The 21,340-nt window shown below is 42.1% G+C and overlaps 1 protein-coding gene across 3 annotated transcripts in view; it reads left to right on the top strand.

Moving 5' to 3' along the window:
- The first annotated feature begins 727 nt into the window (after positions 1-727).
- The window catches only part of AKAP12 (A-kinase anchoring protein 12), a 112,371-nt gene continuing 91,758 nt past the window's right edge, over positions 728-21,340 (top strand). The window contains exon 1 of one of the 3 annotated variants that reach the window (XM_059714042.1): positions 728-757. In XM_059714042.1, the coding sequence (XP_059570025.1) occupies positions 743-757 (15 nt within the window). In that variant the 5' untranslated portion in view covers positions 728-742. Of the gene's footprint in view, positions 758-5,260; positions 5,543-21,340 lie in introns of those variants that run through there. The other 2 variants (XM_019488320.2, XM_019488323.2) reach the window with 2 other exon arrangements.

The raw sequence follows: 21,340 nt of genomic DNA on the forward strand, positions 1-21,340 counted from the left end.
ACCACTGCTGGCAGCAGCTGCGGGTGTTTGCTGACCTTTGGTGGACACCGGCGGCATCTGCGAGAGCTCTCCCGCTTACCACTGCCACGCTCCTGCCCCTGCCACCATACTCCCACCACCTCTGTGCCCGCCCCAGCCATTGAGAGCACAAGTCATAGATTCATAGATTCATGGACACTAGGGCTGGAAGGATTGGAAGATCGTTGAGTCCAGCCCTCTGCCCCAGGGGCAGGAAGTCAGGAGGGACCATAGGATTTGTTCATGCACATGTAGACAGTGATGCTTTACTGCACATTAGATTAGAACATTCTGAGTTATAGTATGGAACACTGAAGGCCCTTCAAACTTGTTTCTTCTCTAGAAGATGGCCACATTACACTCCTCATCATCTCTCTTACTGGGGCTGACATGTTTTCTGTAGTGAAAAAAAAGTCTTTTGATGGTACTGGCCCTTTAAGCCACTGGAACATTGTAACATTATGACACAGACATTGTGAGGTGCCTGAAGCAATTTGAGGCCCATGATATTGAAGCTGGCAGGGCTAAGTGAAGAGGTAATGGCTGTTGCCACTGACCTCTTGGCCCTCTACAACATTCATCTATATGGTGGAATGGAAGCTTCAATGTGAAGATGGGAAAAAAGCAAAGCAAACCAAGAAAGAAAAATAGAGACGATGAACCGGCAAGACCCCCCCGCAGGGCCCAGATGGAGAGAGGGCCAGAGGGAGCTGGGCGGTCGGAAATGACCATAAACCCGGTAGGTAATGTAAATGGGGATGCTTGGAGACAAAACCACTACCCAATTCTTCAATATTGACAGAAAAATAACAGCAAAAGGGTTGGTACAAAAATAGCACCAAAAAAAAAAAATCAAATGTTGCAATAAGTGTTCCTCAGTTTGGCTCACATTGGTCCCCCTGAGAGGGTCCTGGAGCCCCTTTCTACCTGTTTAACCTTCAGCAGACACGGAAGCTATTCCTGGATAGCACCGAGTACAAGCAGCCTTGCACAAAATACCGCGAGCTCCCCAAATGAAAAGCACTACAAATTTCACAGTTGCATTATTACTATTATTACTTCTACAGCATGGATCCTGATACAGGTAGATATATTTATTTGCTAGTCATGCATGTTTTATTTTTCATCATTGGTAATTAGATGAAGGAAAATGAATAAGCAGTTATTTATGGTCTGAAAATGGTATTTAGTGTGAAGGGCAGCATTGTATTACCACTGCCTCATATGCTTAACGCAGTCGTTATTTTAATTGAACATGTCTTGATTTTCAGTGGGAAAGCCAAGTCTTTTAGCTTCATTTTGTGCCATCAAAATTGCACAGGTAATAGATTTCTTTTTTGTTAATTTATTCTGTAGCATCACATTTAAGATACTTTTTAAAGTAATCTTGTTACACTTGAGTTTTCCTTGATATCAGGATTCCTTCTGCCCATTTCTTGTTGTTCATGTGGAAAGTAAAGACTCCGTGTAAAAACATGACACTTTTTGAAAAGAGTAAGAGAAATGCCCACTGTCTCATATGAAACAGGTTCTAATGTCTAAGGCTATGTGTGAGCTATTGAAAGGCATATAATGGCTGCTGTGTTTTCTTACATGGTCACTGCCGGTCTAGAATTTAATTCATTATGCTGTAAAGCACTTTAACATACCTTGAATATGAAAGAAAACTCTGTAAAATCAAAATCTGTCCAAAGCAGATGAAAAGATTTTTTCTTTCCCACCAGAGCACATGAACAAGATTGAGATTATTTTAATTAAATATTCCCCAGTTATAAAATGAAGCACATCATTGCTATGAAGAGTTCGTATGAGAAAATTATATAAAACAAAGAGAGAAAAATATAGGTGCCTTGTCCTCAATCTCCAAAGCCTCTCATATTTCTGGATTACAGACTATGCAAAACAATAATTGTTGCAGTAACAGTCACCCATGACTGTAGTGAGGAGGACTAAAGTGCGGTTAAAATAATATTTTAGGTGGTGCTGCAGAATCTGACTGCCTTTGTGACACATTTTACCAATGGCTTGATTCCCTCATGATACTTGCTGTTCTGTTAGATGACAAATGATCCAGGAAAAAAAATGGTAAATTAAGAAAAAAATATTAGTAGAACAAACTAGTACTTCAAAACAATGGGCTCTTGCTGCTGAATACATACGTAGAAAATAAATATTGATGGGAAGCTGAGAGTTTTAGTTTGAAAGCAAGAGATGTTGATTGTATTATTACGGTGATCCATTACAATGATTACAGTCTATTAAACCCCAGTGAAATAACTGTTGTATGTTTCAATAATTAAATAATGAGTATGGGTACAATGGTTTCTTGCCCCATTAGTAATGCATTGATTGGTTTAGATAAAATGATGACTAATTTGCACATTCATTCAGAGACCATTTTATTCATAAAAAGAGTTTAAAATCCATTATGCCCCAGTTGGAAGATGATTTTTTAAACTTTCTATGGTGAATAAAGTATTTGTATTCAAATTAAGTGCATCATCACATGTCTGAGGTGGATCATAAACACCTTAGGTAGGGGAAAGAACCTTTCTTATATGTTTTGTGAAAAAAATGCTGTGTACACTATAAATAATGAGTTTATCCAGCTGTCTACTTGGCAGATTCTACTTGGGATATTTTAAGATAAGTATTGTTTCTCTTTTGATACTGATACTTTTTGAAAGTAATGAATGAGGGCGCCTGCTTATATATTTAATGTGTTGGTTTAGTTGCTGTGGCATGGGAAAGGAAGTTGTGTTTGTTTGATATCAGGGCAGAAAATCCTATGCTCCTTGTTTTGCTCACTGCTGCAATTTAACCCAGCATGAATTAACAAGAGAACCTGTTCTGTATGAAAAAAGGTGGTGGTGGCGGGGGGTTTCTCAGTTGCCTAAGCCATGGGACCTTTGTTGGATTTGTCACTAGCTTTCAACCACACTTCATCCCATGAACTAGGTATCAAGAGAACTTTGAACTCTATTATTTTTAAAAAGCTGCAATTAACCTTTAAGCAGCAAAAAGTAAGCCAAAAAGAACCAAAAGATGTTTTTCACTTCATTTCAACGAAAACTCATAGAATTACAGTCTCAGAAAGATGAGTACTGTAAAGTCATGGTGACCTTTAGCTGATTTCCTCACCATTTAAACTCTTATTTTGTAGAAAGCATAATCCTGCATGTTGACCCACAAAGTCAAGTCATGGTGGAGCCCTACTGACTTCAGTGGGGCTCCACTTGGTTCAGGAGCTCTCTGTGGGTCGATCAGAGGTTAACCTACTATGTAGTTCCTTATTGGAGGCTCTTAAATGAAGATGCACACAGTACTGACATATCCTAAAACTGTTAACCCACTTTGAGAGTGATAAAAACAAATATCTAGCTTTTAAAAACACATACTCCAATTTCCCAAACTGTCCTCTTGGATTACCAAAAAACCCCAACCCCTCCTCCCACCTTAAGAGCTTGTTTACACTGATGTCTCTTCACTCCAATAGCTCTTCAGTCCCAGCCGCTTTGTTTTTCCTAATGGAAGGTTTTGGCTCAATTCAGAAACAGCTTTTCTGTTTTTGTGAGACAGTGCCAATTAGATGCAAGAATCATCACCATTTGTCTCAGTGCAGAGACAATCCCAGATATGAACATGGGATTTCTTCCTTTCCCCACTATCTATTTTATATCATGAGAATACAGTTTCCCCAAACTGTACACATATGTGTAGCAAAGACAGGACTGGTTCCATTAATGTTTTTGATCCCCAACTAGTTAGGACTAACTTGCATAATATTTTATCTCTGTATGTGTCCACTGACACACAGCCCATTTTCCCAAAGGACTATGGAAATAATTCCCAGAACTTCGTAATGGGAACTTTGCTGACTATAAAAAGAGGTGGAATGCAGGAACCAGTCTCTGCAAATGGCACAGCACTCCCTTTTTTTACATGGGGAAGTCCTTTTCAGATTGAACATGGGAGTAACTTTTAGAAAGAAGAAAGCAGCTAATTATTCAGACTGGGATTTTGCCAAAATATCTCAAATGGTAATCTACGTCTGAAGGGGAATTTGATGTCTTCCTCTAAATAAAGCCTTGGAAGTCCCAGAGCCTGATGTGCTGAGGGAATAGAAGCATAGACTCATGGAAAACGTGGGTTGGAAGGGACCTCAGGAGGTCATCTAGCGCAACCCCCTGCTCAAAGCAGGACTATCTCCAACTAGATCATCCTAGCCAAGCTTTTGTCTATCCAGGGCTTAAAATCCTTTAAGGGTGGAGATTCTACAACCTTACTGGGTTGCCTCTTCCTGTGTTTTACTACCCTTCTAGAGAGAAACTAGCACCTCCTATCTAACCTAGACTTCTCTTCCTGCAACTTGAGACCCTTGCTTCTTGTTGTGCCATCTGCCACCACTGAGAACAGTCTAGCTCCATTCCTTTTGCAACCCCCTTCAGGGAGCTGAAACCTGCTATTAAATCCCTTCTCAGTCTTCTCTTCTCCAGACTAAACAAGTTCAGTTCCCTCAGGCAAGGCACCTTTCAGCACCTCCATTTTCCTTGGAGGTTTCTCAGAAGAGTAGAGCAGGCCTACTGCTGTTGAAGTCAGGGACTGCTTAGGTGGTCAGCCCTGTGGCAGGAACCCTGCCTGTCCACCTCCTAGCAGACAAGGTTCTTTGGGTAAATCTGGTATCTTTTATTGTGTTGTCAGAGGACCAACATGGCTTATACATCTCCTAGCAGGTGCCCAGACATCTGAGCAAGGTCACGGTCAGAGAAACATGGAACAAGGAGAGGCAGGCAGGACTGCTGCATTTGAATCCGGGGACAGGCTAGGCCATGGGCTTGACTCTGGTCAGTCTTCTTACGCCCCTTGGCCGACTGCTCCTGCAAAGGAAGAGGATGTGCCTCCTCCTGGCTTTAGGAAAGAGAAATGCTTAGTCAGACAGGCAGGGGAGAGCTGGGGGGGAGCCGGGAGCTGAAGGTCACTACACTGCCCAGCCAGTCATGGCACCAAAGCCCATTAATCCAATGTGAGGGGGGCAGGACGTCCCCCCAACCCACCCCGCTCCAGGGACCTACGGGCTGTCACAGGAGCGTGGGGTGAACTTGGCCGCGAGGGGCCGAGGCGGGCGGGGAGGGGCTGGGCTTTCCCTCCTTCCCCTGCTCCTTATCAGCCGGAGTGGATGCTGCAAGGCGTGTCCTGGGCTCTGCTCATGTGATGGAGCAGGAGGCAGCGCCGGGCGGGGGGGGAGGCGATTCTTTCTGTTCCTGAAAGGAGTTTGCGGAGAGCCGGGCTCCTGCAGTGGCTGCGCAGCGGCCGGGGCAGGCTCGGGGCAGCGCTATTGTCGTGGTGCGGCGCGGGAGCCCCGCGGGGCCGGACCGGGGCCATGGGCGCGGGCAGCTCTGCAGAGGCGCGGAGCCCGCAGGACGGGGCCGCCGCAGCCGCAGAGCCCGAGCCCGAGGCGGCAGCGGCGGCGGCAGAGGCAGAGCAGGGGGCGGCGGCGCCCGAGCAGCCTGGAGACCCCGCCAAGGTAAGAGCCCGGCCCGGGCCGGGGGAACTTCCGCTGCGGGGGTCGGGCTGCGCCTGCCTCCCCGGGGGCGCGCGCCCAGGGGCTGCGCTGCTCCGCACTGCCCCGCGCCCCGCCGGCGGGGAGCGGCCTCCGGGCGTGGGACCCGCGCGCGTGTGCCAATGTGAGGGTGTGACCTGTGTGTGTACCAGCGTGAGTGTGTGTGTGAGAGAGCTGTGTGTGTGTGTACCAGCGTGTGTGTTTGAGAGATACCTGAGTGTGTGCCCGTGTGTGTGAGACGTGTGTATACCAGTGTGTGTGTGTGACCGGTGTGTGTACCAGCGTGAGTGTGTGAGAGACTTGTGTGCGTGCCCGTGTGAGTGTATGACCCATGTGTGTACCAGTGTGAGTGAGAGACCTGTGTGTGTGTGACCAGTGTGTGTACCAGTATGTGACCTGTGTGTGTGTATGTGTGAGAGACCTCTGTGTGATCAGTATGTACACTTGTGTGTGTGTGACCAGTGTGAGACTTGTGTGCGTGAGAGTGAGACCAGTGTGTGTGTGTGTGTGTTCGTGCCCCCAGCAGCCAGGCCCCAGGGGCTGTGCCAAGACCCCCCCCTCGCGCCCGCAGCCCTGCAGGCAGTGGTACCCGGGGCTGCGGCGGCGGCGGCTGGCTCTTCTCCTTGCTTCTGGCGGAGGCTGCAGGTGGGAGGTGCGGCTCTGCTCAGGCACCGCCCTCAAGCCCTGGCTTTTCCAGCAGGGAGGCTCCCCTGCAAGTTTCTCAAGCTCAGCACCGCCCTCCCCAGCCCCTCCTTCCCGCACACCCCTGAGGACAGACCCCCTCCCCAGTGGAGAGCTTCATGCTGGGGTAGACATGAGTGATGCCTGCAGGTTTTGAACAAGCCGGCAGTTACAGTAGCACTATAGTTCCATATCCCCTCCTGTATGACCATAGAGGAAGAAAAACTGTGGTTATCTGACGGACCCACATTAAGAGTTTCAAGAGAAGGTTGGGTTCATAAAGGTGTTGGGCGAGGGGACCCGAAAACAAGTTTCCAGTCGGTTCTGAACGAACCCTCTGACTTCTCTGGAGGGGGAAAGAAATGAGGTGCCTGAGTATGTTTCCATCACATTTGCTTGGGTTTTAGAGCATTGTGTTTAGGAGGAGGGGAAGGCTCTGTATTTTATATTGAGTTGAACTCATTTCTGAGGTTTGTCAGAGTTGGAGCATCTGCACTACGGATGCTCAGAAATTCCTTTAATGCAACGTATAATTGTGTTACATCTCGAGAACTGGGCATGATCTTGTTTCTGTGACCTTGTGGTTCAGATCTTAACTTTCAGCTAGAACTTTCCATAGTTCCTGGCCTCTAGCACAGTTGTTCTCAACCTTTTTTGTACCAGGACCCATTTGTAAACATTGATGGCCAGTCCTGACCCAGTGCTCACTCCTGACCCACTGCCCCCCCAGTATATGAGATGGGGTAGGGGGAAATGGGGGGCCCCAAGCAGTCCCTTGTAGGCTGGAGCTCTGCCAGCCTGCAAGGGAAAAGTCACCGTTTCCCACATTTTTCTCCTTTAAAGGAGAATCCGTTTTTAGAGTTTGTTCACAACCCTTTCATATATTCTTGCAACCCGCTTTTGGGTCGCGACCCACAGGTTGAGAAACACTGCTCTAGTAGACCTTGTACATGTTTTGACCTGCTGAAAAGGAGAAATACGTTGAGCGAACAAACTTTCCTAGCTTTTAAATCTGCTTTAGTTTCTAAGATACTGTTACCTGGCTTCTGTGATGTCACAGATATCTGGCATCTGCTGTTTGGTCTTCAGAAACCAAAAAAACCCAGTTCATAGCAGTTGATTGTTATGAATCTCTTCACAGAGCCAATAATACAGGAGAAGTCATGGGATGTTGCAAATGTGATGTTGGCTTAAAGCTCAGGAAGAAGAAATTCCTGCTAAGAAGGTCAAGCCAGTTTGTCTTCAAGCTAATTACATATTGGTTTGTCACCATATTTCAGAGTCAAAGTAGTGGTCATTTAGGAAGGGATATAAAATGCAAAATGACATTAATCCAATCATCACAATAAAGATAAATCAACATGTTGCAGGTCATACCCTCCTTGTGAAGTGAAAGGGTTTATATAAATAACTGCAAGTTTTTAAGAACAGGTTTTATTCCTCTTCCCCAGAACAGTTATTTTCTAATTATTTGATGTAATCTTGGCACATCGAGACAGCTGTTAGAAAGGACTCATGTTTCTTTTGGCACTTCACCTCACTAAAAGTTCTTAATCTGTTTTTAATGCTATGCACCTTAAAGATACAGTATACAGAATATTGCAGTAAAGTAGTAGTATACGTTCATCAAGCGTTTTTTCTATGTTTTTCCATTTTTGCCTTTCCGCCTGGGGAATTAGGTTGCAATAGTGCAGCAAACTGTTGAGTTCCAATATTTTTTACTGTTCAAACATTTAAAGCTACTAGCCATCTAAGTTGTTTACTGAAGATCTGCTAATGTGATTACTTATCACCTCATTATCTTTCTTACCTTTCAATAAAACAGGTAGCAAAATCCTTCTTTTGCAAAAGAGACATTGAAAAACTGCTATTTAAAGCTAATCCAAATGGAGTGAGAGTTGGCAGGTCAATGGGTAAAGCACTTGGACAGTCAACTGTGAGACCCTGGTTATGGTCCAATATTATTTCAAAATCTGACAGTAGTTTCATTGTAGTTCTTCTGTCATTTAAAGTGATGCAGAACATTAAATCATGGTTTCTCAGAATTTAGTCTGACTTACCCTGTACTAGATCAAAATGTATCCTGTCATCTCCTAGAGAGTGCCACATTCATACTCTGGGTTGGACGAATTGTTGCAGACACCAGTTCTCTATGGCTGGATATCAGTTTTCACAGTGTGCTAGTACACTAATCTTCACCAGTGCAACTCACCCAGAACATAAAAGTACAAAACCTTTTATTGTTTCTAAATGTTGGAATAATTGAATAATTAATAATTGAATGCAGATGTAACAAGTATGAATCTTGTCCATTCACAAAAGTAGTATCGTGATAAGGATGTATTCCTAAGCCAATTTTGTGCCTTAGCAAATCTATAGTTTACATGTATTTGTTGAAGAATGTAGAAATGCATTCTCAGTAGTGGGAGAGAACTGTTTAGAAGCATTTTAAATGTAACTATAAAATATTACCCTGCCAAAGCAAATAGTTCAATTTGATACATCCGTGAGTTTACTTGGTATATCTGCAGGGTTGTATAAAGTTTTAGTTGCGAAATGATTAACAGTACAGTCAATAAAAACAAGACTCTCCATTGTTTGCAGCATCCAAAAATCCAAAACTTTGGCTACATGCTAGCTTGTAGATGTATCAAATATATCTACATTATGAAATATACATGGGGTGAGTTTTTAAAACGCTCCAAAGACTTCTCTCTCCCCTCTTTTTTTCCTTCTCCCTCTTTCCTTCTCCTTTTGGAGACAAATTTATTGTTGTATGTTGTTATTTTATTTGTAGAAATGTCTCAGCTTCTGGGTTCATGTATTTGGCAAACTAAGATTAAACTAAATTTAACATCTTGCTGTCAAGGTCTTTTGTCCTGAGAGCAAGCCCAAACTACTTTTAATAACTCCTCCCTTCCTCCCCTCTACTTCTTAAAAATATCAGTTTGGTTTTTCATTTCCAATCAGTTACATGATGAGGAAATGTCTCTGTCTGGCACTCTATATTCATTCATTTGGGAATTCTTTCATAACATTCCCACTGCTGCTACTGCTGGTTCAGCTTTGCTGACCTTACCACTGGTGGAAGCCAAAGCTGGGCCAGAAGCTGTCAGAACCTTGTTGACTTAAGGATGAAAGCCCAGCTCCACTGAAGTTAATTTAGTTCTGCAGTTGGCTTCTATGGTACCAGAATTTCAGCCTAGAACTCTTACTGGTGCCTACAGTCTGGTGGTGGAGATGTTTTTCCTTTCTTTTCTGAACACTTTCGAACCCAGACAAGGCCAAAGTGAACATATAGTTTACAATTTTATGATTAATAAACTCTTGTTCTGTTGGACCAAGTTGGGAAGTGAATTCCAAAGTAAGACATTTCCATCCTCCCTTAAAAAACTCCATCACAAGTTTCTCGGTATGCTCATATTAGGACTATTTGCAATTTTTGCAGTGCTGCTTTAGGTGACTAGAACCTGAAAAGGTAAAGCTTTTGGCACCCTGAGTTGTCTCAGGAAGTGATTAGGATGCCAGAGCAGTTTTTGCTGGAGTACTTAAATAATGTGCACCATATGGTCACTAAGAAAGTGGACCATCTTGTTTTTCACCAGTAGCCTCCAAATGTAGCCTCTGGCAGAGTGCATTATAGTAATTTAAGAAATGCAAAACTCTAAAACACTTGGTTCAGAGACTATACCTTTTATTAGACCAACTAAGTTAGACCAACTTATTTGGTCCAATAAAGGGTATTGTCTCTGAACCAAGTTTTAGAGTTTTGCATTTCTTTTTGTCTCGGACCAGCATGGCTGCCAAATACATCCCTTATAGTAATTTAGTTATCTATGGGAAGCAAGAGAAAAGATGGACAAAATAATTTTAAATTTCTCAACTTACACTCATGTAGTAATAATTTTGACATGACTATAAAATTAACATTAGACTTTACTATTTCAAATTAGTTATTGTTCTAAAAGTGGTTAATTAAACAACACAAGACAAAACATATCCTAATATAGCATAATTTGATGAATGAGGGCTAGATACTCTATATATGCATTGGCAAGAAAATAATTACATGTTTCAGCGCCTTTATCAGCCAGCAGACTGCTTCTTTAGCCCAAACTGTTTTATAAATAGCAATGAAGTAAAACCAATAGGATTATCTCTGGTTATTAGGAATCCTATTAAACAGTTCAGTATAACATAAGAAGGGTTTACCACATCCAGTTTTTATAAATCTGTTACATAAATTAGCTTTTGTGTTTGGACAGTTTTTCTTTCCTGGCTTATGTAGTAAGGAGATAATGTATATGAAAATGTTGGTTTTGTTTAAAATTTATCCAGTAATCTTGGCAAATCTTGGTAATGTGAAGTATGTAGGAATGGGGATTGCAGCATTTTCACTGGGTCTAAAAGGAGTTACTATATCACTCTTGAATTTCAAGATCCCTTTATCCCAGTGACTTTAATATTTCATTTTGGTGGACAATAGTTTCTTTGCAAAGCGACATAGCCCTTTTTTATACATACATTTTAACTGTAATTGTGTTTCTTTTAATATTGGTTGTAAAACATCTATAGGATTTTTTATGAGGTTGGATTTTTGTGGTGTAAGCTTATAAATCTGTTAGTATATGCAAAGCACTCAAGCAGGGGAGGTTAAACAGAATAAAAATAGATTTATGTCAGTTATTCTTAGAGCTATGGAATAATAAGGGAATCTTCCAGAAATTTTAAACTAAAGCCTCATTATCTGATTAAAGATAAGAGAATAATAACTATATATTCTGTATACAGAAGTCTTATTCCTATAAAGAGTTTTGATAAGGGTCACCTCTTTTGTAAAGAAAGGAGGACAAAATTTTAAGTGCAGTGCATGTTGCATTTTATTCCCTTTCTGAAAAACAAGTTATTGGGGAAAAAACTGCCCTTGCACTAACAAAGTGTGTTGATTTAGCTATATGGATAAGCCAGATCTATTTATGTTGATGCAAACTCCTAACATGGATGTGTTTAAACACATTTAACCTTTTCTTTGATTGAATTAATTTATATTACTAAATACAGTAGGCTTGTTGGGGAGAGGGGTGAAAAAGAGGGAAGGATTCCATTTTTTTAAGTGTACCTAATATAATTCTGTATGACATTGCCATAGGTGGCAGAAGGGGTGGGGAGCTAACCAGGTTCAGCACCCCCAAACACAGGGGGCAGCAGGTATGGCCGGAAGGCAGCTCGGCCGCAGGCTGCTGCATCAGGGGGGAGGGGCACACACACTCGGATATCCTGTGGTGCGTAGCCAGGACCCCAGCTGGCCCAGCAGGCAGGTAAGTTTCTTTCTTTACCTGGGCGGGAGGGAGCAGATCAAGACCCCCACAGTGCAGGAGGCAGTAAATCTCCCTTGCCTCTGCCCCGCTTCATGTTGCACTGTGGGGATTGTGCACAGTTTATGCACAGATTTAACTCATTCTAGTTAAACTAGTGCAATTCCTTTGCACTAATTATTTTACTTTGGATTAAGACTGCTCTGAGCACTGTTACTCTGAAATAAAATGTGCATACAAAACTGATTTTGGGACATTTTTGCAACTCTTGTGTGAATAAGTCCTGTATATTTTTGACTGTAGCCTTTCAAATGTCTGTACTTGCAAAAAAGGGCATTCCTCAGGGAATATTTTTTTTAAATTTGAAAAATAAACAAGTAAAATGTTTGTTACATTTTATATTCCTTACTCTGTGTACTATCTCTTGTGATGATTTTCATTAGGGCCCTGTATTTTCTTACAAATGCCTCATAAAAAAGACAAAATACTGAGAAATCATGCAGCCTGTGGTTGCCTGTAAATAGATACCATGAGCGCATCCAGACGAGTGCTCATGTGTGGTATGTATCACTGCATATCTGTTTGCAGTGCCACACACCACACATGTCACACATGCAGGCATTCCCTGCGCTGCTAATTTGCAGCTTCGTCCCCTGTGTCCCCACCATCATGGTGGTGCTCCGCCATGCGGCCACCTCCTGTCCGAACGCTTATTCTCACTCTGATTGGCTGTTTCAGACAGACAAACAGACAGACAGATTAAGGCTTTTATACTATTAGAATGGTCTGGCAAGGTAAACCATGTCATCACTGATCACCTTTAAACCAAACCGTAACATGTAGGCTAGGGACAGACATTCAAAAAGCTTGAGCCTGAATTGATTCAATCTTTGCAGGTTAGTCTAACCTGGCTAGGCTAAATCACTTTGTAACATCACAGACATGCCAGACATGCAGGCACATGCCTGCAGTGGTTCAGGCTAGAAGCCGAGGGGCGCTAGAGCAGCCCTCCCTTCCCTTTGACAGGTCTGAGCTGAGGGGGGCGTGGCCAGGCCCCAGCAGGATTAGGGAGGGGTTCCCCCTCCTCCTTGATAACAGCATTTATCAGCTCTGTTATCAGCATTTATCACCCCATCAGAAAACAAACAGCCTCTCTCATTAGTTCAAGCTTTTCTTAAGGAAGGAAGGAAGGAAGGAAGGAAGGAAGGAAGGAAGGAAGGAATGGAGGTTACCTGCTAGCTAAAGCCAAGGAGTCTGTATAAGTGGGGGGGAATCTCTGATTAGCAGGGAATGATGAGGGGAGGGGGAGCGGGAGGAAGCCAGGCTGATGCTGCTGTGCCTGCAAGTCTCTGCTGGAGCTGCAGCTGCAGCTGCAGCTGCAGCCAGGGAGCAGAGGGAAGGGGCCAGCCCTGATGTGGAGCAGAGAGTCCCCCCCAGCCCAGAGAGTATGCTGGGGCAGTCTGATTTAACTTAAACCAGCAAGGGATCTGGGACAGACACTGCATTAACTGGTTTGACCCAAATCAGTTAAATCTGATACTGCATTCAACCAGGTTTATCTCAAACATGTTTCAGCCATTTTCAAACTGGTTTACGTGCACTGAACATCTGTTCTGTTACAGGTTTACACCAGGTTCTGATCACTTAAACTGGTTCATGTGTAATGTCTGTCCCTAGCCATATAGTTTAGAATAAAACCATTTAACTCTTGTAAATACACAAAATTAGTTACAGCAAGAAAATAACTAAAACCACAATTCCTTTTCTTTGACATAAGTACATTTCTGCTACCCTTCACATTTGCACACATTGGTGGCCCACATCATTATCTACCCTTATCAGCTGAGCTGTAAGAAGGCTCATCTTCAGCAGTCACTGCCAAGGCCTTTTTTTTTTCATTTTGGCCCTTGGTCCCTAGGTATGCTACACTGATTTACTTCCTCATCCACTTTACAGAAAAACTGAAGGAAATAGTAATAACTACCCAGAATAGAAAAGAACAAAAAGAATGCTGACTAGTTCATAGTGAATAATTTAGCACCATCAGTATTAATACTACAACAAAAGTAACATGTACAAACTCTCAGTCCTGATCCTCAAAGGAAACTTACACAACACTTCCCAGAGACAAGCCTATGAACTCCACTTCATCAACCTCCTGGATACTAAAAATCATGGACTAAATATAGACATTGGATTTATGACACATTATAATCTGCCTGACAACTGACTCCCCAGCCCAGCCTCTGGCTTCTTTACTTTTCATTCCATCCAGGAAGAGCACACACCAACTGCTGAAACTTCCTTAGCCTGACGAGGGGTTTTTGAACCCAAAAACTTGCTTAATAACTATTCTTCAACTATTTGGGTTGGTCTGATAAAAGATAACAGTTTCACCCAAGGAACCTTGTCTGCCTATGTAAAAACTCTTGTATTTAAGCACCCTTAGTTAATCCCCAAAGAAGGACTTGGAGAAGAGACAGCTCCTTATCATGTGCTAATAGTTATGATAATTCTACTCATGCACACAAATACATACTTCCTTTTAACTGTGCTACCTAACCTGGGATTATGGGTAGAGTTAGGGTACTTTGCCATACTATTTTTTTTAAAAGGGTCAAGTTCTTAAGTGATCCAATAAGATTCTTTCTGTCTGCTTCAGAGAGCGAGCTCTTATTTTACTGAGGGCATGATTATGAATATGCTATCCTTACTGTAAAACATGGAACCAGAGCTATATGAACCAGAGCTCTTTTCCCCCACTGACGCTGTTTGAGCAGGGATTTTCCTTGATGCAATGAAATGACCTAAAGATTGCATTAAAAAACTGCTGTCTCTACCTAGCCCATATTTAAAGAATTAAGAATTTTTTCCTCCATCTGTTGTTCATATTTATGCCCATAGTCTCTTGTACTGTTCTTCCTCTGCACCAGCGGTACAGTTTAAGTATATTCTGGACTTTTTGAAGAGTGGACCTAATACTTTGTTTACACTAGAGAAATTTTTGGTTCAATTCAATTCCTAATATTGCTAAAGGGGGTGAATTATAGTTGGCCGCCAACTACTTTAAGCATTTTAACACTGTGTTATGTAAAAGTACTGGAGTAGGTCAGACTGATATAGTATTCTAGGGTTTCCAATGTTCCTGTAGTTGGTGGAGTTGGCTAGTACTAGCAACACTGGAATGTCTTTGCAGCTTCCCTCGTTTAGACCAGGTTTTAGAGCAGAGGTTCTCAATCCATGGCTTGCATGCAGCCCAGTCAGCACACTGCTGCGGCCCGTGTGACATCCTGTTAAATGGGTACACGGGAAATAAGTTGTGTGGGTGCAGCCCACAACAGATTGAGAACTGAAAGTGTGGTCCACTATGGCAAATAGGTTGAGAACCACTGTTTCAGAGCCTCATTTTAGTAATGCCACCAGACCTTACAAAGAATATGGGTTTTTTTCTTGAATGGGGATTTTTTTCTGCATATGATGAACACTTTCTCCCGAAGAGGTGACACCCTTTACCTGTAAGATCTTTTGGGGTCAGAGTCTTAAATCATATGGTGTTTTTTGGTGTAAGTGGGAATGCTTTAGTTCTGTATGTAAGTGTGTTTTGTTGCAATGAAGGTTGGCACATTGTTTTAAATATTGGGTCATATTCACTTCTTAAATCGGAGTTAAAGAGCCTTCTGTTCCATTTTAGAAACCACTGGCATTAGCAAAAAAGCAGCATAATTTTCCTGAACCTGCAGTGAAAGTGTGACCAAAAATTCCCAGCCATTTGTGGAGCTGTGCCTGATAAAAAGTCTTTCCATGTTGGGGAGGAATGCAAGGAATGCTTAAGAGTTCTTGGAAGTAGGTCATGGTTTAATAAAGCTCTACTTTAGTGAATAAAAGTTCCTCAAAACATTTCTGTGACCCTTGAAGCCTGCTATTATATCTCTAATCTATGAGACTGAATTATAAATCTAATTGGGTGGTTGAATAAACTTTCTCAACCTTTAGGGATTATGACCATGAAGTTGGGAAAATTTGTAACAGGTTACCTTGTTTTTGTTCTGCTTTAGTTAAATAATATGTTAACACAGGAGTGGTAATTCCCTTCTCTTTAGTATTTGCAGGGGGAAAAAATTGACTACTCTTAAGCAGTACAGCCTTTCACAAAAACGATTAAATTGTTTGACATCTTTAAAAATATTGTTCCCATTATTCAATAAAAGAGAAATCAGTAATATTCTGCAGAGTGGTACTCAGCTGGAAAAACATCATATTCCATGTGTGAGAGGAAAATGCAGGAAGGAGTGAAACAGATATCCTTGCAGATGTGCCATCCATTTGTTATTTTGGTTGTAATTCCTATACTATTTTATGTTTGCTTAAAGAAAGGAACAATGATTGAAGCAAGTTACAGATTGTTAATACGAATACAGCTTAACATCTTTTTTTCAACATTTCTATTATTTTTATCTGGTGTCTTATTTTAAAAACTGTAAGAAAATAGTAGACAGAATCTCTCTTGAATTATTATTTATTTATATTCCTATAGTGTCTGATAGTTTTAACCAGGATTCCTATTATGCTAAGTGCTATAAAAAAACAAAACAGAACAGGTTTTCTATCCTAAAGGGTTTAAAAACTCTAAGGCAAAAGAAATGGACAGACTAATGGACGAATAGAAGGAACCAGTAAGGTACAACCTATCAGTATGAAAGACAGTGGTGTCTGTATACCAGCAACCTAAATAACTGTTTTCAAATTTTTCTTTTCTTTTTCTTTTTTCTCTTGTTCTTTTATCTTTTTCTTTGGAGGCATGATGGTAAAAAATCAAAGTCATAAGGAGGATAGAGAGGCAGCTTTACAGATTTTTATGGAGAATCCCTTTCAAAGGGCAAGAATGGGAAAGAGCATGAAAGCTCTTGTTTGAAAATTTAATAAGGGAGTGATGGAGATTGGCATCATTATCCTATAGGACATGAGTTGACTGATAGTTAATGAGAGGTGGAGTGAGGAAAGGTCATAGAGGGCCATGAAAGTGAAGACAAGTAGCTTATGTTTGCTATAGAACAGGGGAGGGGGTCAGTGGGAGGATGCAAAAAGTGGGCTGTAATGGTCAAAGGTCACAGTCAGGGAACATGATCTTTGCAGTAGCATTCTGAATGGAGATGAGTGAAGCAAGATTAGATTTGTCAAGGAAAGGGAAGAAGATGTTGCTTTTCCTTTCATTTCAAAGTTCATGGAACATACTGTTTACATAGCTTTCTGGAGTTGTTCTCCGTTTTTATTTCCATCCTTTTTAAAGGTTTCTGCTCCTTGCACTCAGTTGAGACTACTCCTGACAAATCTGTACTTCACGCATCCTCTTTGATGTGTCATCCTCCTTCAATGTTTACCATGCCCTTGAAATCTTGTCTTCTCTTTGCTGCTAAAAATCATTTAAGTGTTCAGTGTTGAAAGTTATTCCAACTATATTTCACTTTTAATGTTTTCAATTAATATTGTCAGCTCAGGGGAAGTTAAATTCTGAGGCCTTTATATTTTTTAAAAGATGGGAATGCAAGGAGGAAACCAGAAATGCAAGATCTGATGATCTCCAAGAACAGTTTAGTGTCATCCCTTTTACAGTACTTTATTTTTAGAGTTAAGCTTCCCAGCAGAAAGCAAGTTATCCTTTCAGGCTTTCTCTGTTCATAACTTTTACCATATTTATAGAAGCCAAGGACAGTTGAAACACTGTGGAGTTAAATGGTGAAATTGATCTGACTCCCCAAACTCTTTCCAGAGTTATACAGTACAAGATGTTCTACATTTCAATATAGATCAAAGCCCAATTTGGTAGTAGTTTCATGAATAGAATTGAAAGTTCCCCTTCAGACAAGTATGAATGTCATCTGATGATTTGGGTTGTTTGCTTTTTAATTGTCATAGAACATAGCAGATTCATAGTTGGATGTGATGACACATGCCCTTCCTTAAACTGAGGCAAGCAACTATTTCTCTGCATCAGTAATTGATTGCTTTTTTTCTTTGCAGCCCATTAGGATAGCCGATTATGTTAACCTGTTAGCAAAGTAAAACAAAAACCAGACAGGAAAATATTGTTTTGAGAAATGGAAGAATGGCATACTACATAGGTTTTAAAACCAAACTGTAAAACTTATTTTATTTTTTTACCTATATTGACTTCCTTCGACCAGTTCAGTGTTAAAATGCTGGTACAAATCTAATGCCCATATAAAATATCAGTTCTTCTTTGGCTCCCCAAAAAATGGCTTTTCTGTTTCAAAAGGATTTTTATGACTTCCAGTGCTTGGTTATTCAAATTCTCCCCATTTTTAAAGAGGCAGGAGGCATTTACCTGCTCCTGTATGCAGGGCCATCCCTGGAGTGGTGGTGGGGTTGGAATCAGGCGACTGCCCTGAGTCCTGCAATTTGCGGGGCCCTGCAGCTAGTGCAGTACAGGCCCCGCTGCAGCCGCCATGCACGGCTGCTGCCAACTGCTGCTGGCTCCGGCCACTCGGCATCCTCCCGTCTTTGCCCCCGGGCCCCGCACAGGCTGATGTGCCCTGGGCCCTGCACACCCTGCTTATATTTCTTAGACTTTTAACATGTCCTGCTGAAAATTCAAACTCTCTGTGTTAAGGGGGATTGATATACGTAGCTCAGTTACCGAGAGAGTGTTAATAGAATACCATTGCTTTCTTTGTTATAATCCAGGGGTGTTAAACTCATCTGACCCCATGGGCCAGATGAGTGCTGTGGGAACAATCCACAGGCCAGATGAACAGTGCAGGACTGGTCCTGCAAGCCAGATTGGGTCCATACCCCCAGTCAGATCCTGCACCTTCTCTGGTCTGGTCTGGGACCATGCTGCATGTGCACCTGTTCTGACTGAATCAGGATATGAGTTGTACCACAGATGACACCCCTCTCCCCTTATGCCAGATCCAGCATCAGCTCTAGTCTGTCTGGGACTGTGCAGCACACACTGTCCGCTGCATGCATGCTACACATGGCACCTCGTCCAGACTAGCTGAAGCAGGCATCTCATGCAGTTCATCACATTGTGGGTGCTGGAGTGGATCTGGCATGTGAGGGGGGATCCTGGACTGGCTCCATGTGGGTGTTGCATGCAATGTGGGCCATGAAGCAGATGCCATGTGTGGTACATGTCCTGGGCCTAAGCACAGGGCTAGTCAAGTTTGCGCCATGTATGGAGATCCTAGGCCAGCACCACGAGCTGGATGATGTGGCTCGGCAGGCCACATTCTTCAGGCTGTATCTTTGACATCCTTCTTACAATCAATTTAAGTTAATTTTAACTTCTCTTGAAAAGTCAGCCTCTAGTGGTACAACGGTTTGACAATTGATTTTTGAATAAATATACAATATATCTAAAGCTGTATTTGCAAGAAGGTAGCATAAAATGTTGCCTTCTATGCTTCTGTATTTAAATTTGAATCATGGGGAATTTAGAAAGATATTCAGCTATTAGAATATTAACAGAGTAGTATGAACTACCTTAATGTAAAATTGTAAGTTATAATAGTGGGAATACGTTGAGTAAAACAAGTTTTCTGCACTTTAAATGAATGTTTGCTATTCTGTGGAACAAGGCTGAGAAGTTATTCATAAATTATAAGTAATATTGCGAAAGTTGCTTCAAGAAGTAATGATATTGACACCAGTTAGACAAACCCTCAACTGTTTCAGAGTTCCTCTTGGAAGGAGGAAAGGGGAAAACCACTCTTGGACACAGCTGCTACCTGGGCATTGGGGAACTAACAAGGTCATTAAAATACAGATATGGTTTGCAAACAGTGGTATGAACTATTCCAGAGCCTATTTTAGTATTTCAAACTTTGATCAAACTTCATACTGGATGAAGAGGAAATGGATCCTTCTCTTGCTCTTAAAAATATTTTTGGCCTGTGCAAGTATGTGCTGTGTTGGGAGTCGAGTGATCATGGTTTTTATACTTAGGAGCTCTGCTGATAGGTGTTAATTCTGTAGCCTTCACAACGTTTAGCATTAAGAAAATCCTCATATCTTGGATAGAGGTTATACAAAGTAGTGACAAAATCCAGCAATCTAATACAATCCCAAATCCTAGTCATGCAGTCATTGTCCCAGGGACCATTAATGCCTTTGTGTGCTGTGTATAAAATCAGTTTATTCATGTAGACGTAACCCACTGTATCATTGTTATGCATCCTCCTCATGTTCATAAAAGACAAAAGCTTTCTTCTCCCGACACCTAATATGATTAATATTAAATGCAAATGTTAAAAATATATGAATGGGTGCTGATGCTGTAGGATCCAATCCCAATTAATGGTGCATGAATGTGTTATGACCATAGGTAATAGAATTGATTTTACCTTTAAAAAGGCAATTGTTATATATTAATTTACAAATTTTTAATTGATATTCTGTTATCATGTAATAAATTACAATAATCTGACCTAAAAGAACGATAGAAAATTAAGCTTGGAAGGGACCTCAGGAGGTAATCTAGTCTAACCCACTGCTCAAAGCAGGACTATTCCCACCCAACTAGATCATCCCAGCCAAGGCTTTGTTTAGCTGGGTCTTAAAAACCTCCAAGGATGGAGATTCCACATCCACCTCTCTGGGTAATCTGTTCTAGTGCTTTACTACCCTCCTAGTGAGAAAGTTTTTCCTAATATCTAACCTAAATTTCCCTGGCTGCAGCTTGAGCCTATTGCTCCTTATTCTGTCATCTGCCACCACTCGGAACAGTCTAGCTTCATCCTCTTTCGAAACCCCTTCAGGTAGTTGAAGCCTGCTATTAAATCCCCTCTCAGTTCTCTATCCTCCAGGCTAAATAAGCCCAGTTCCCTCAGTCTCTCCTCAGAAGTCATGTGCCCCAGCCCCCTCACTATTTTCAGTGCCCTCCACTGGATCCTCTCCAATTTGTCCACATCCTTTCTGTAGTGGGGGGCCCAAAACTGGACACAGTACTCCAGATGGGGCCTCACCAGTGACAAATAGAGGGAACAAATACTTTTCCTTGATCTGCTGGCAACGTTTCTACTAATGCAGCCCAGTATGCTGTTAGCCTTCTTCACAACAAGGGCACGCTGTTGGCTCAAGGCCAAGCTGAAGTGGAGGTTGGTTGCTTAGCAACCAGAGCCAGAGTTGCTGCTGCATTGGGCGTGGGTACCTCCTGCGTAGAGGCGCTGACTTTCAGAGGGGCAGCCGAGGGCAAGGACTGGAGATACTTGTCTTTCTGCATACAGAGGGACCCCACAGGCTGAATGGAATTGCCTGGTGGGTTGGATTTGGCCCATGGGCCATATTTTGCCCACCTTGGTCTATATCATCCTAATTCTGTCCCCTTGAACCCTGTGCCATGATCTTTAATTACACAGGATCCATGCCAAATTTATTACAGAAGCTAGATAATGCACACGTAACTAATTGGCCTCTGTCTGCAGGATGGCTACCTCAATTGGTGTGGAAGGTGCGTAGTGAGAGAGTCAGTAAATGAAAGGTGGTTTTGTAGTTGAAGCATGTGACTGTCACCAGGGATACATTTCTAACTCTAGTTCTGCCACATTTCTATGCTACTCTGGCTTGATTTACTGCTTTCACTGTCTGTTGGCTTTCTTTCTGGCTTGAGATATAGAGGTACTGTATTTCCAGAGTTTCAAAACAGGACAATGTCCCCTCTCCCCCACTGTCTGCAGTATGTGAAGGTCTGACTTCTGCTGAACTCTTTAGAGCATGCCAGAGAAGAGGTGTGCATGTGGGAAAG

Source organism: Alligator mississippiensis, chromosome 1, assembly GCF_030867095.1.
Source record: "Alligator mississippiensis isolate rAllMis1 chromosome 1, rAllMis1, whole genome shotgun sequence".
Taxonomy (NCBI): domain Eukaryota; kingdom Metazoa; phylum Chordata; order Crocodylia; family Alligatoridae; genus Alligator; species Alligator mississippiensis.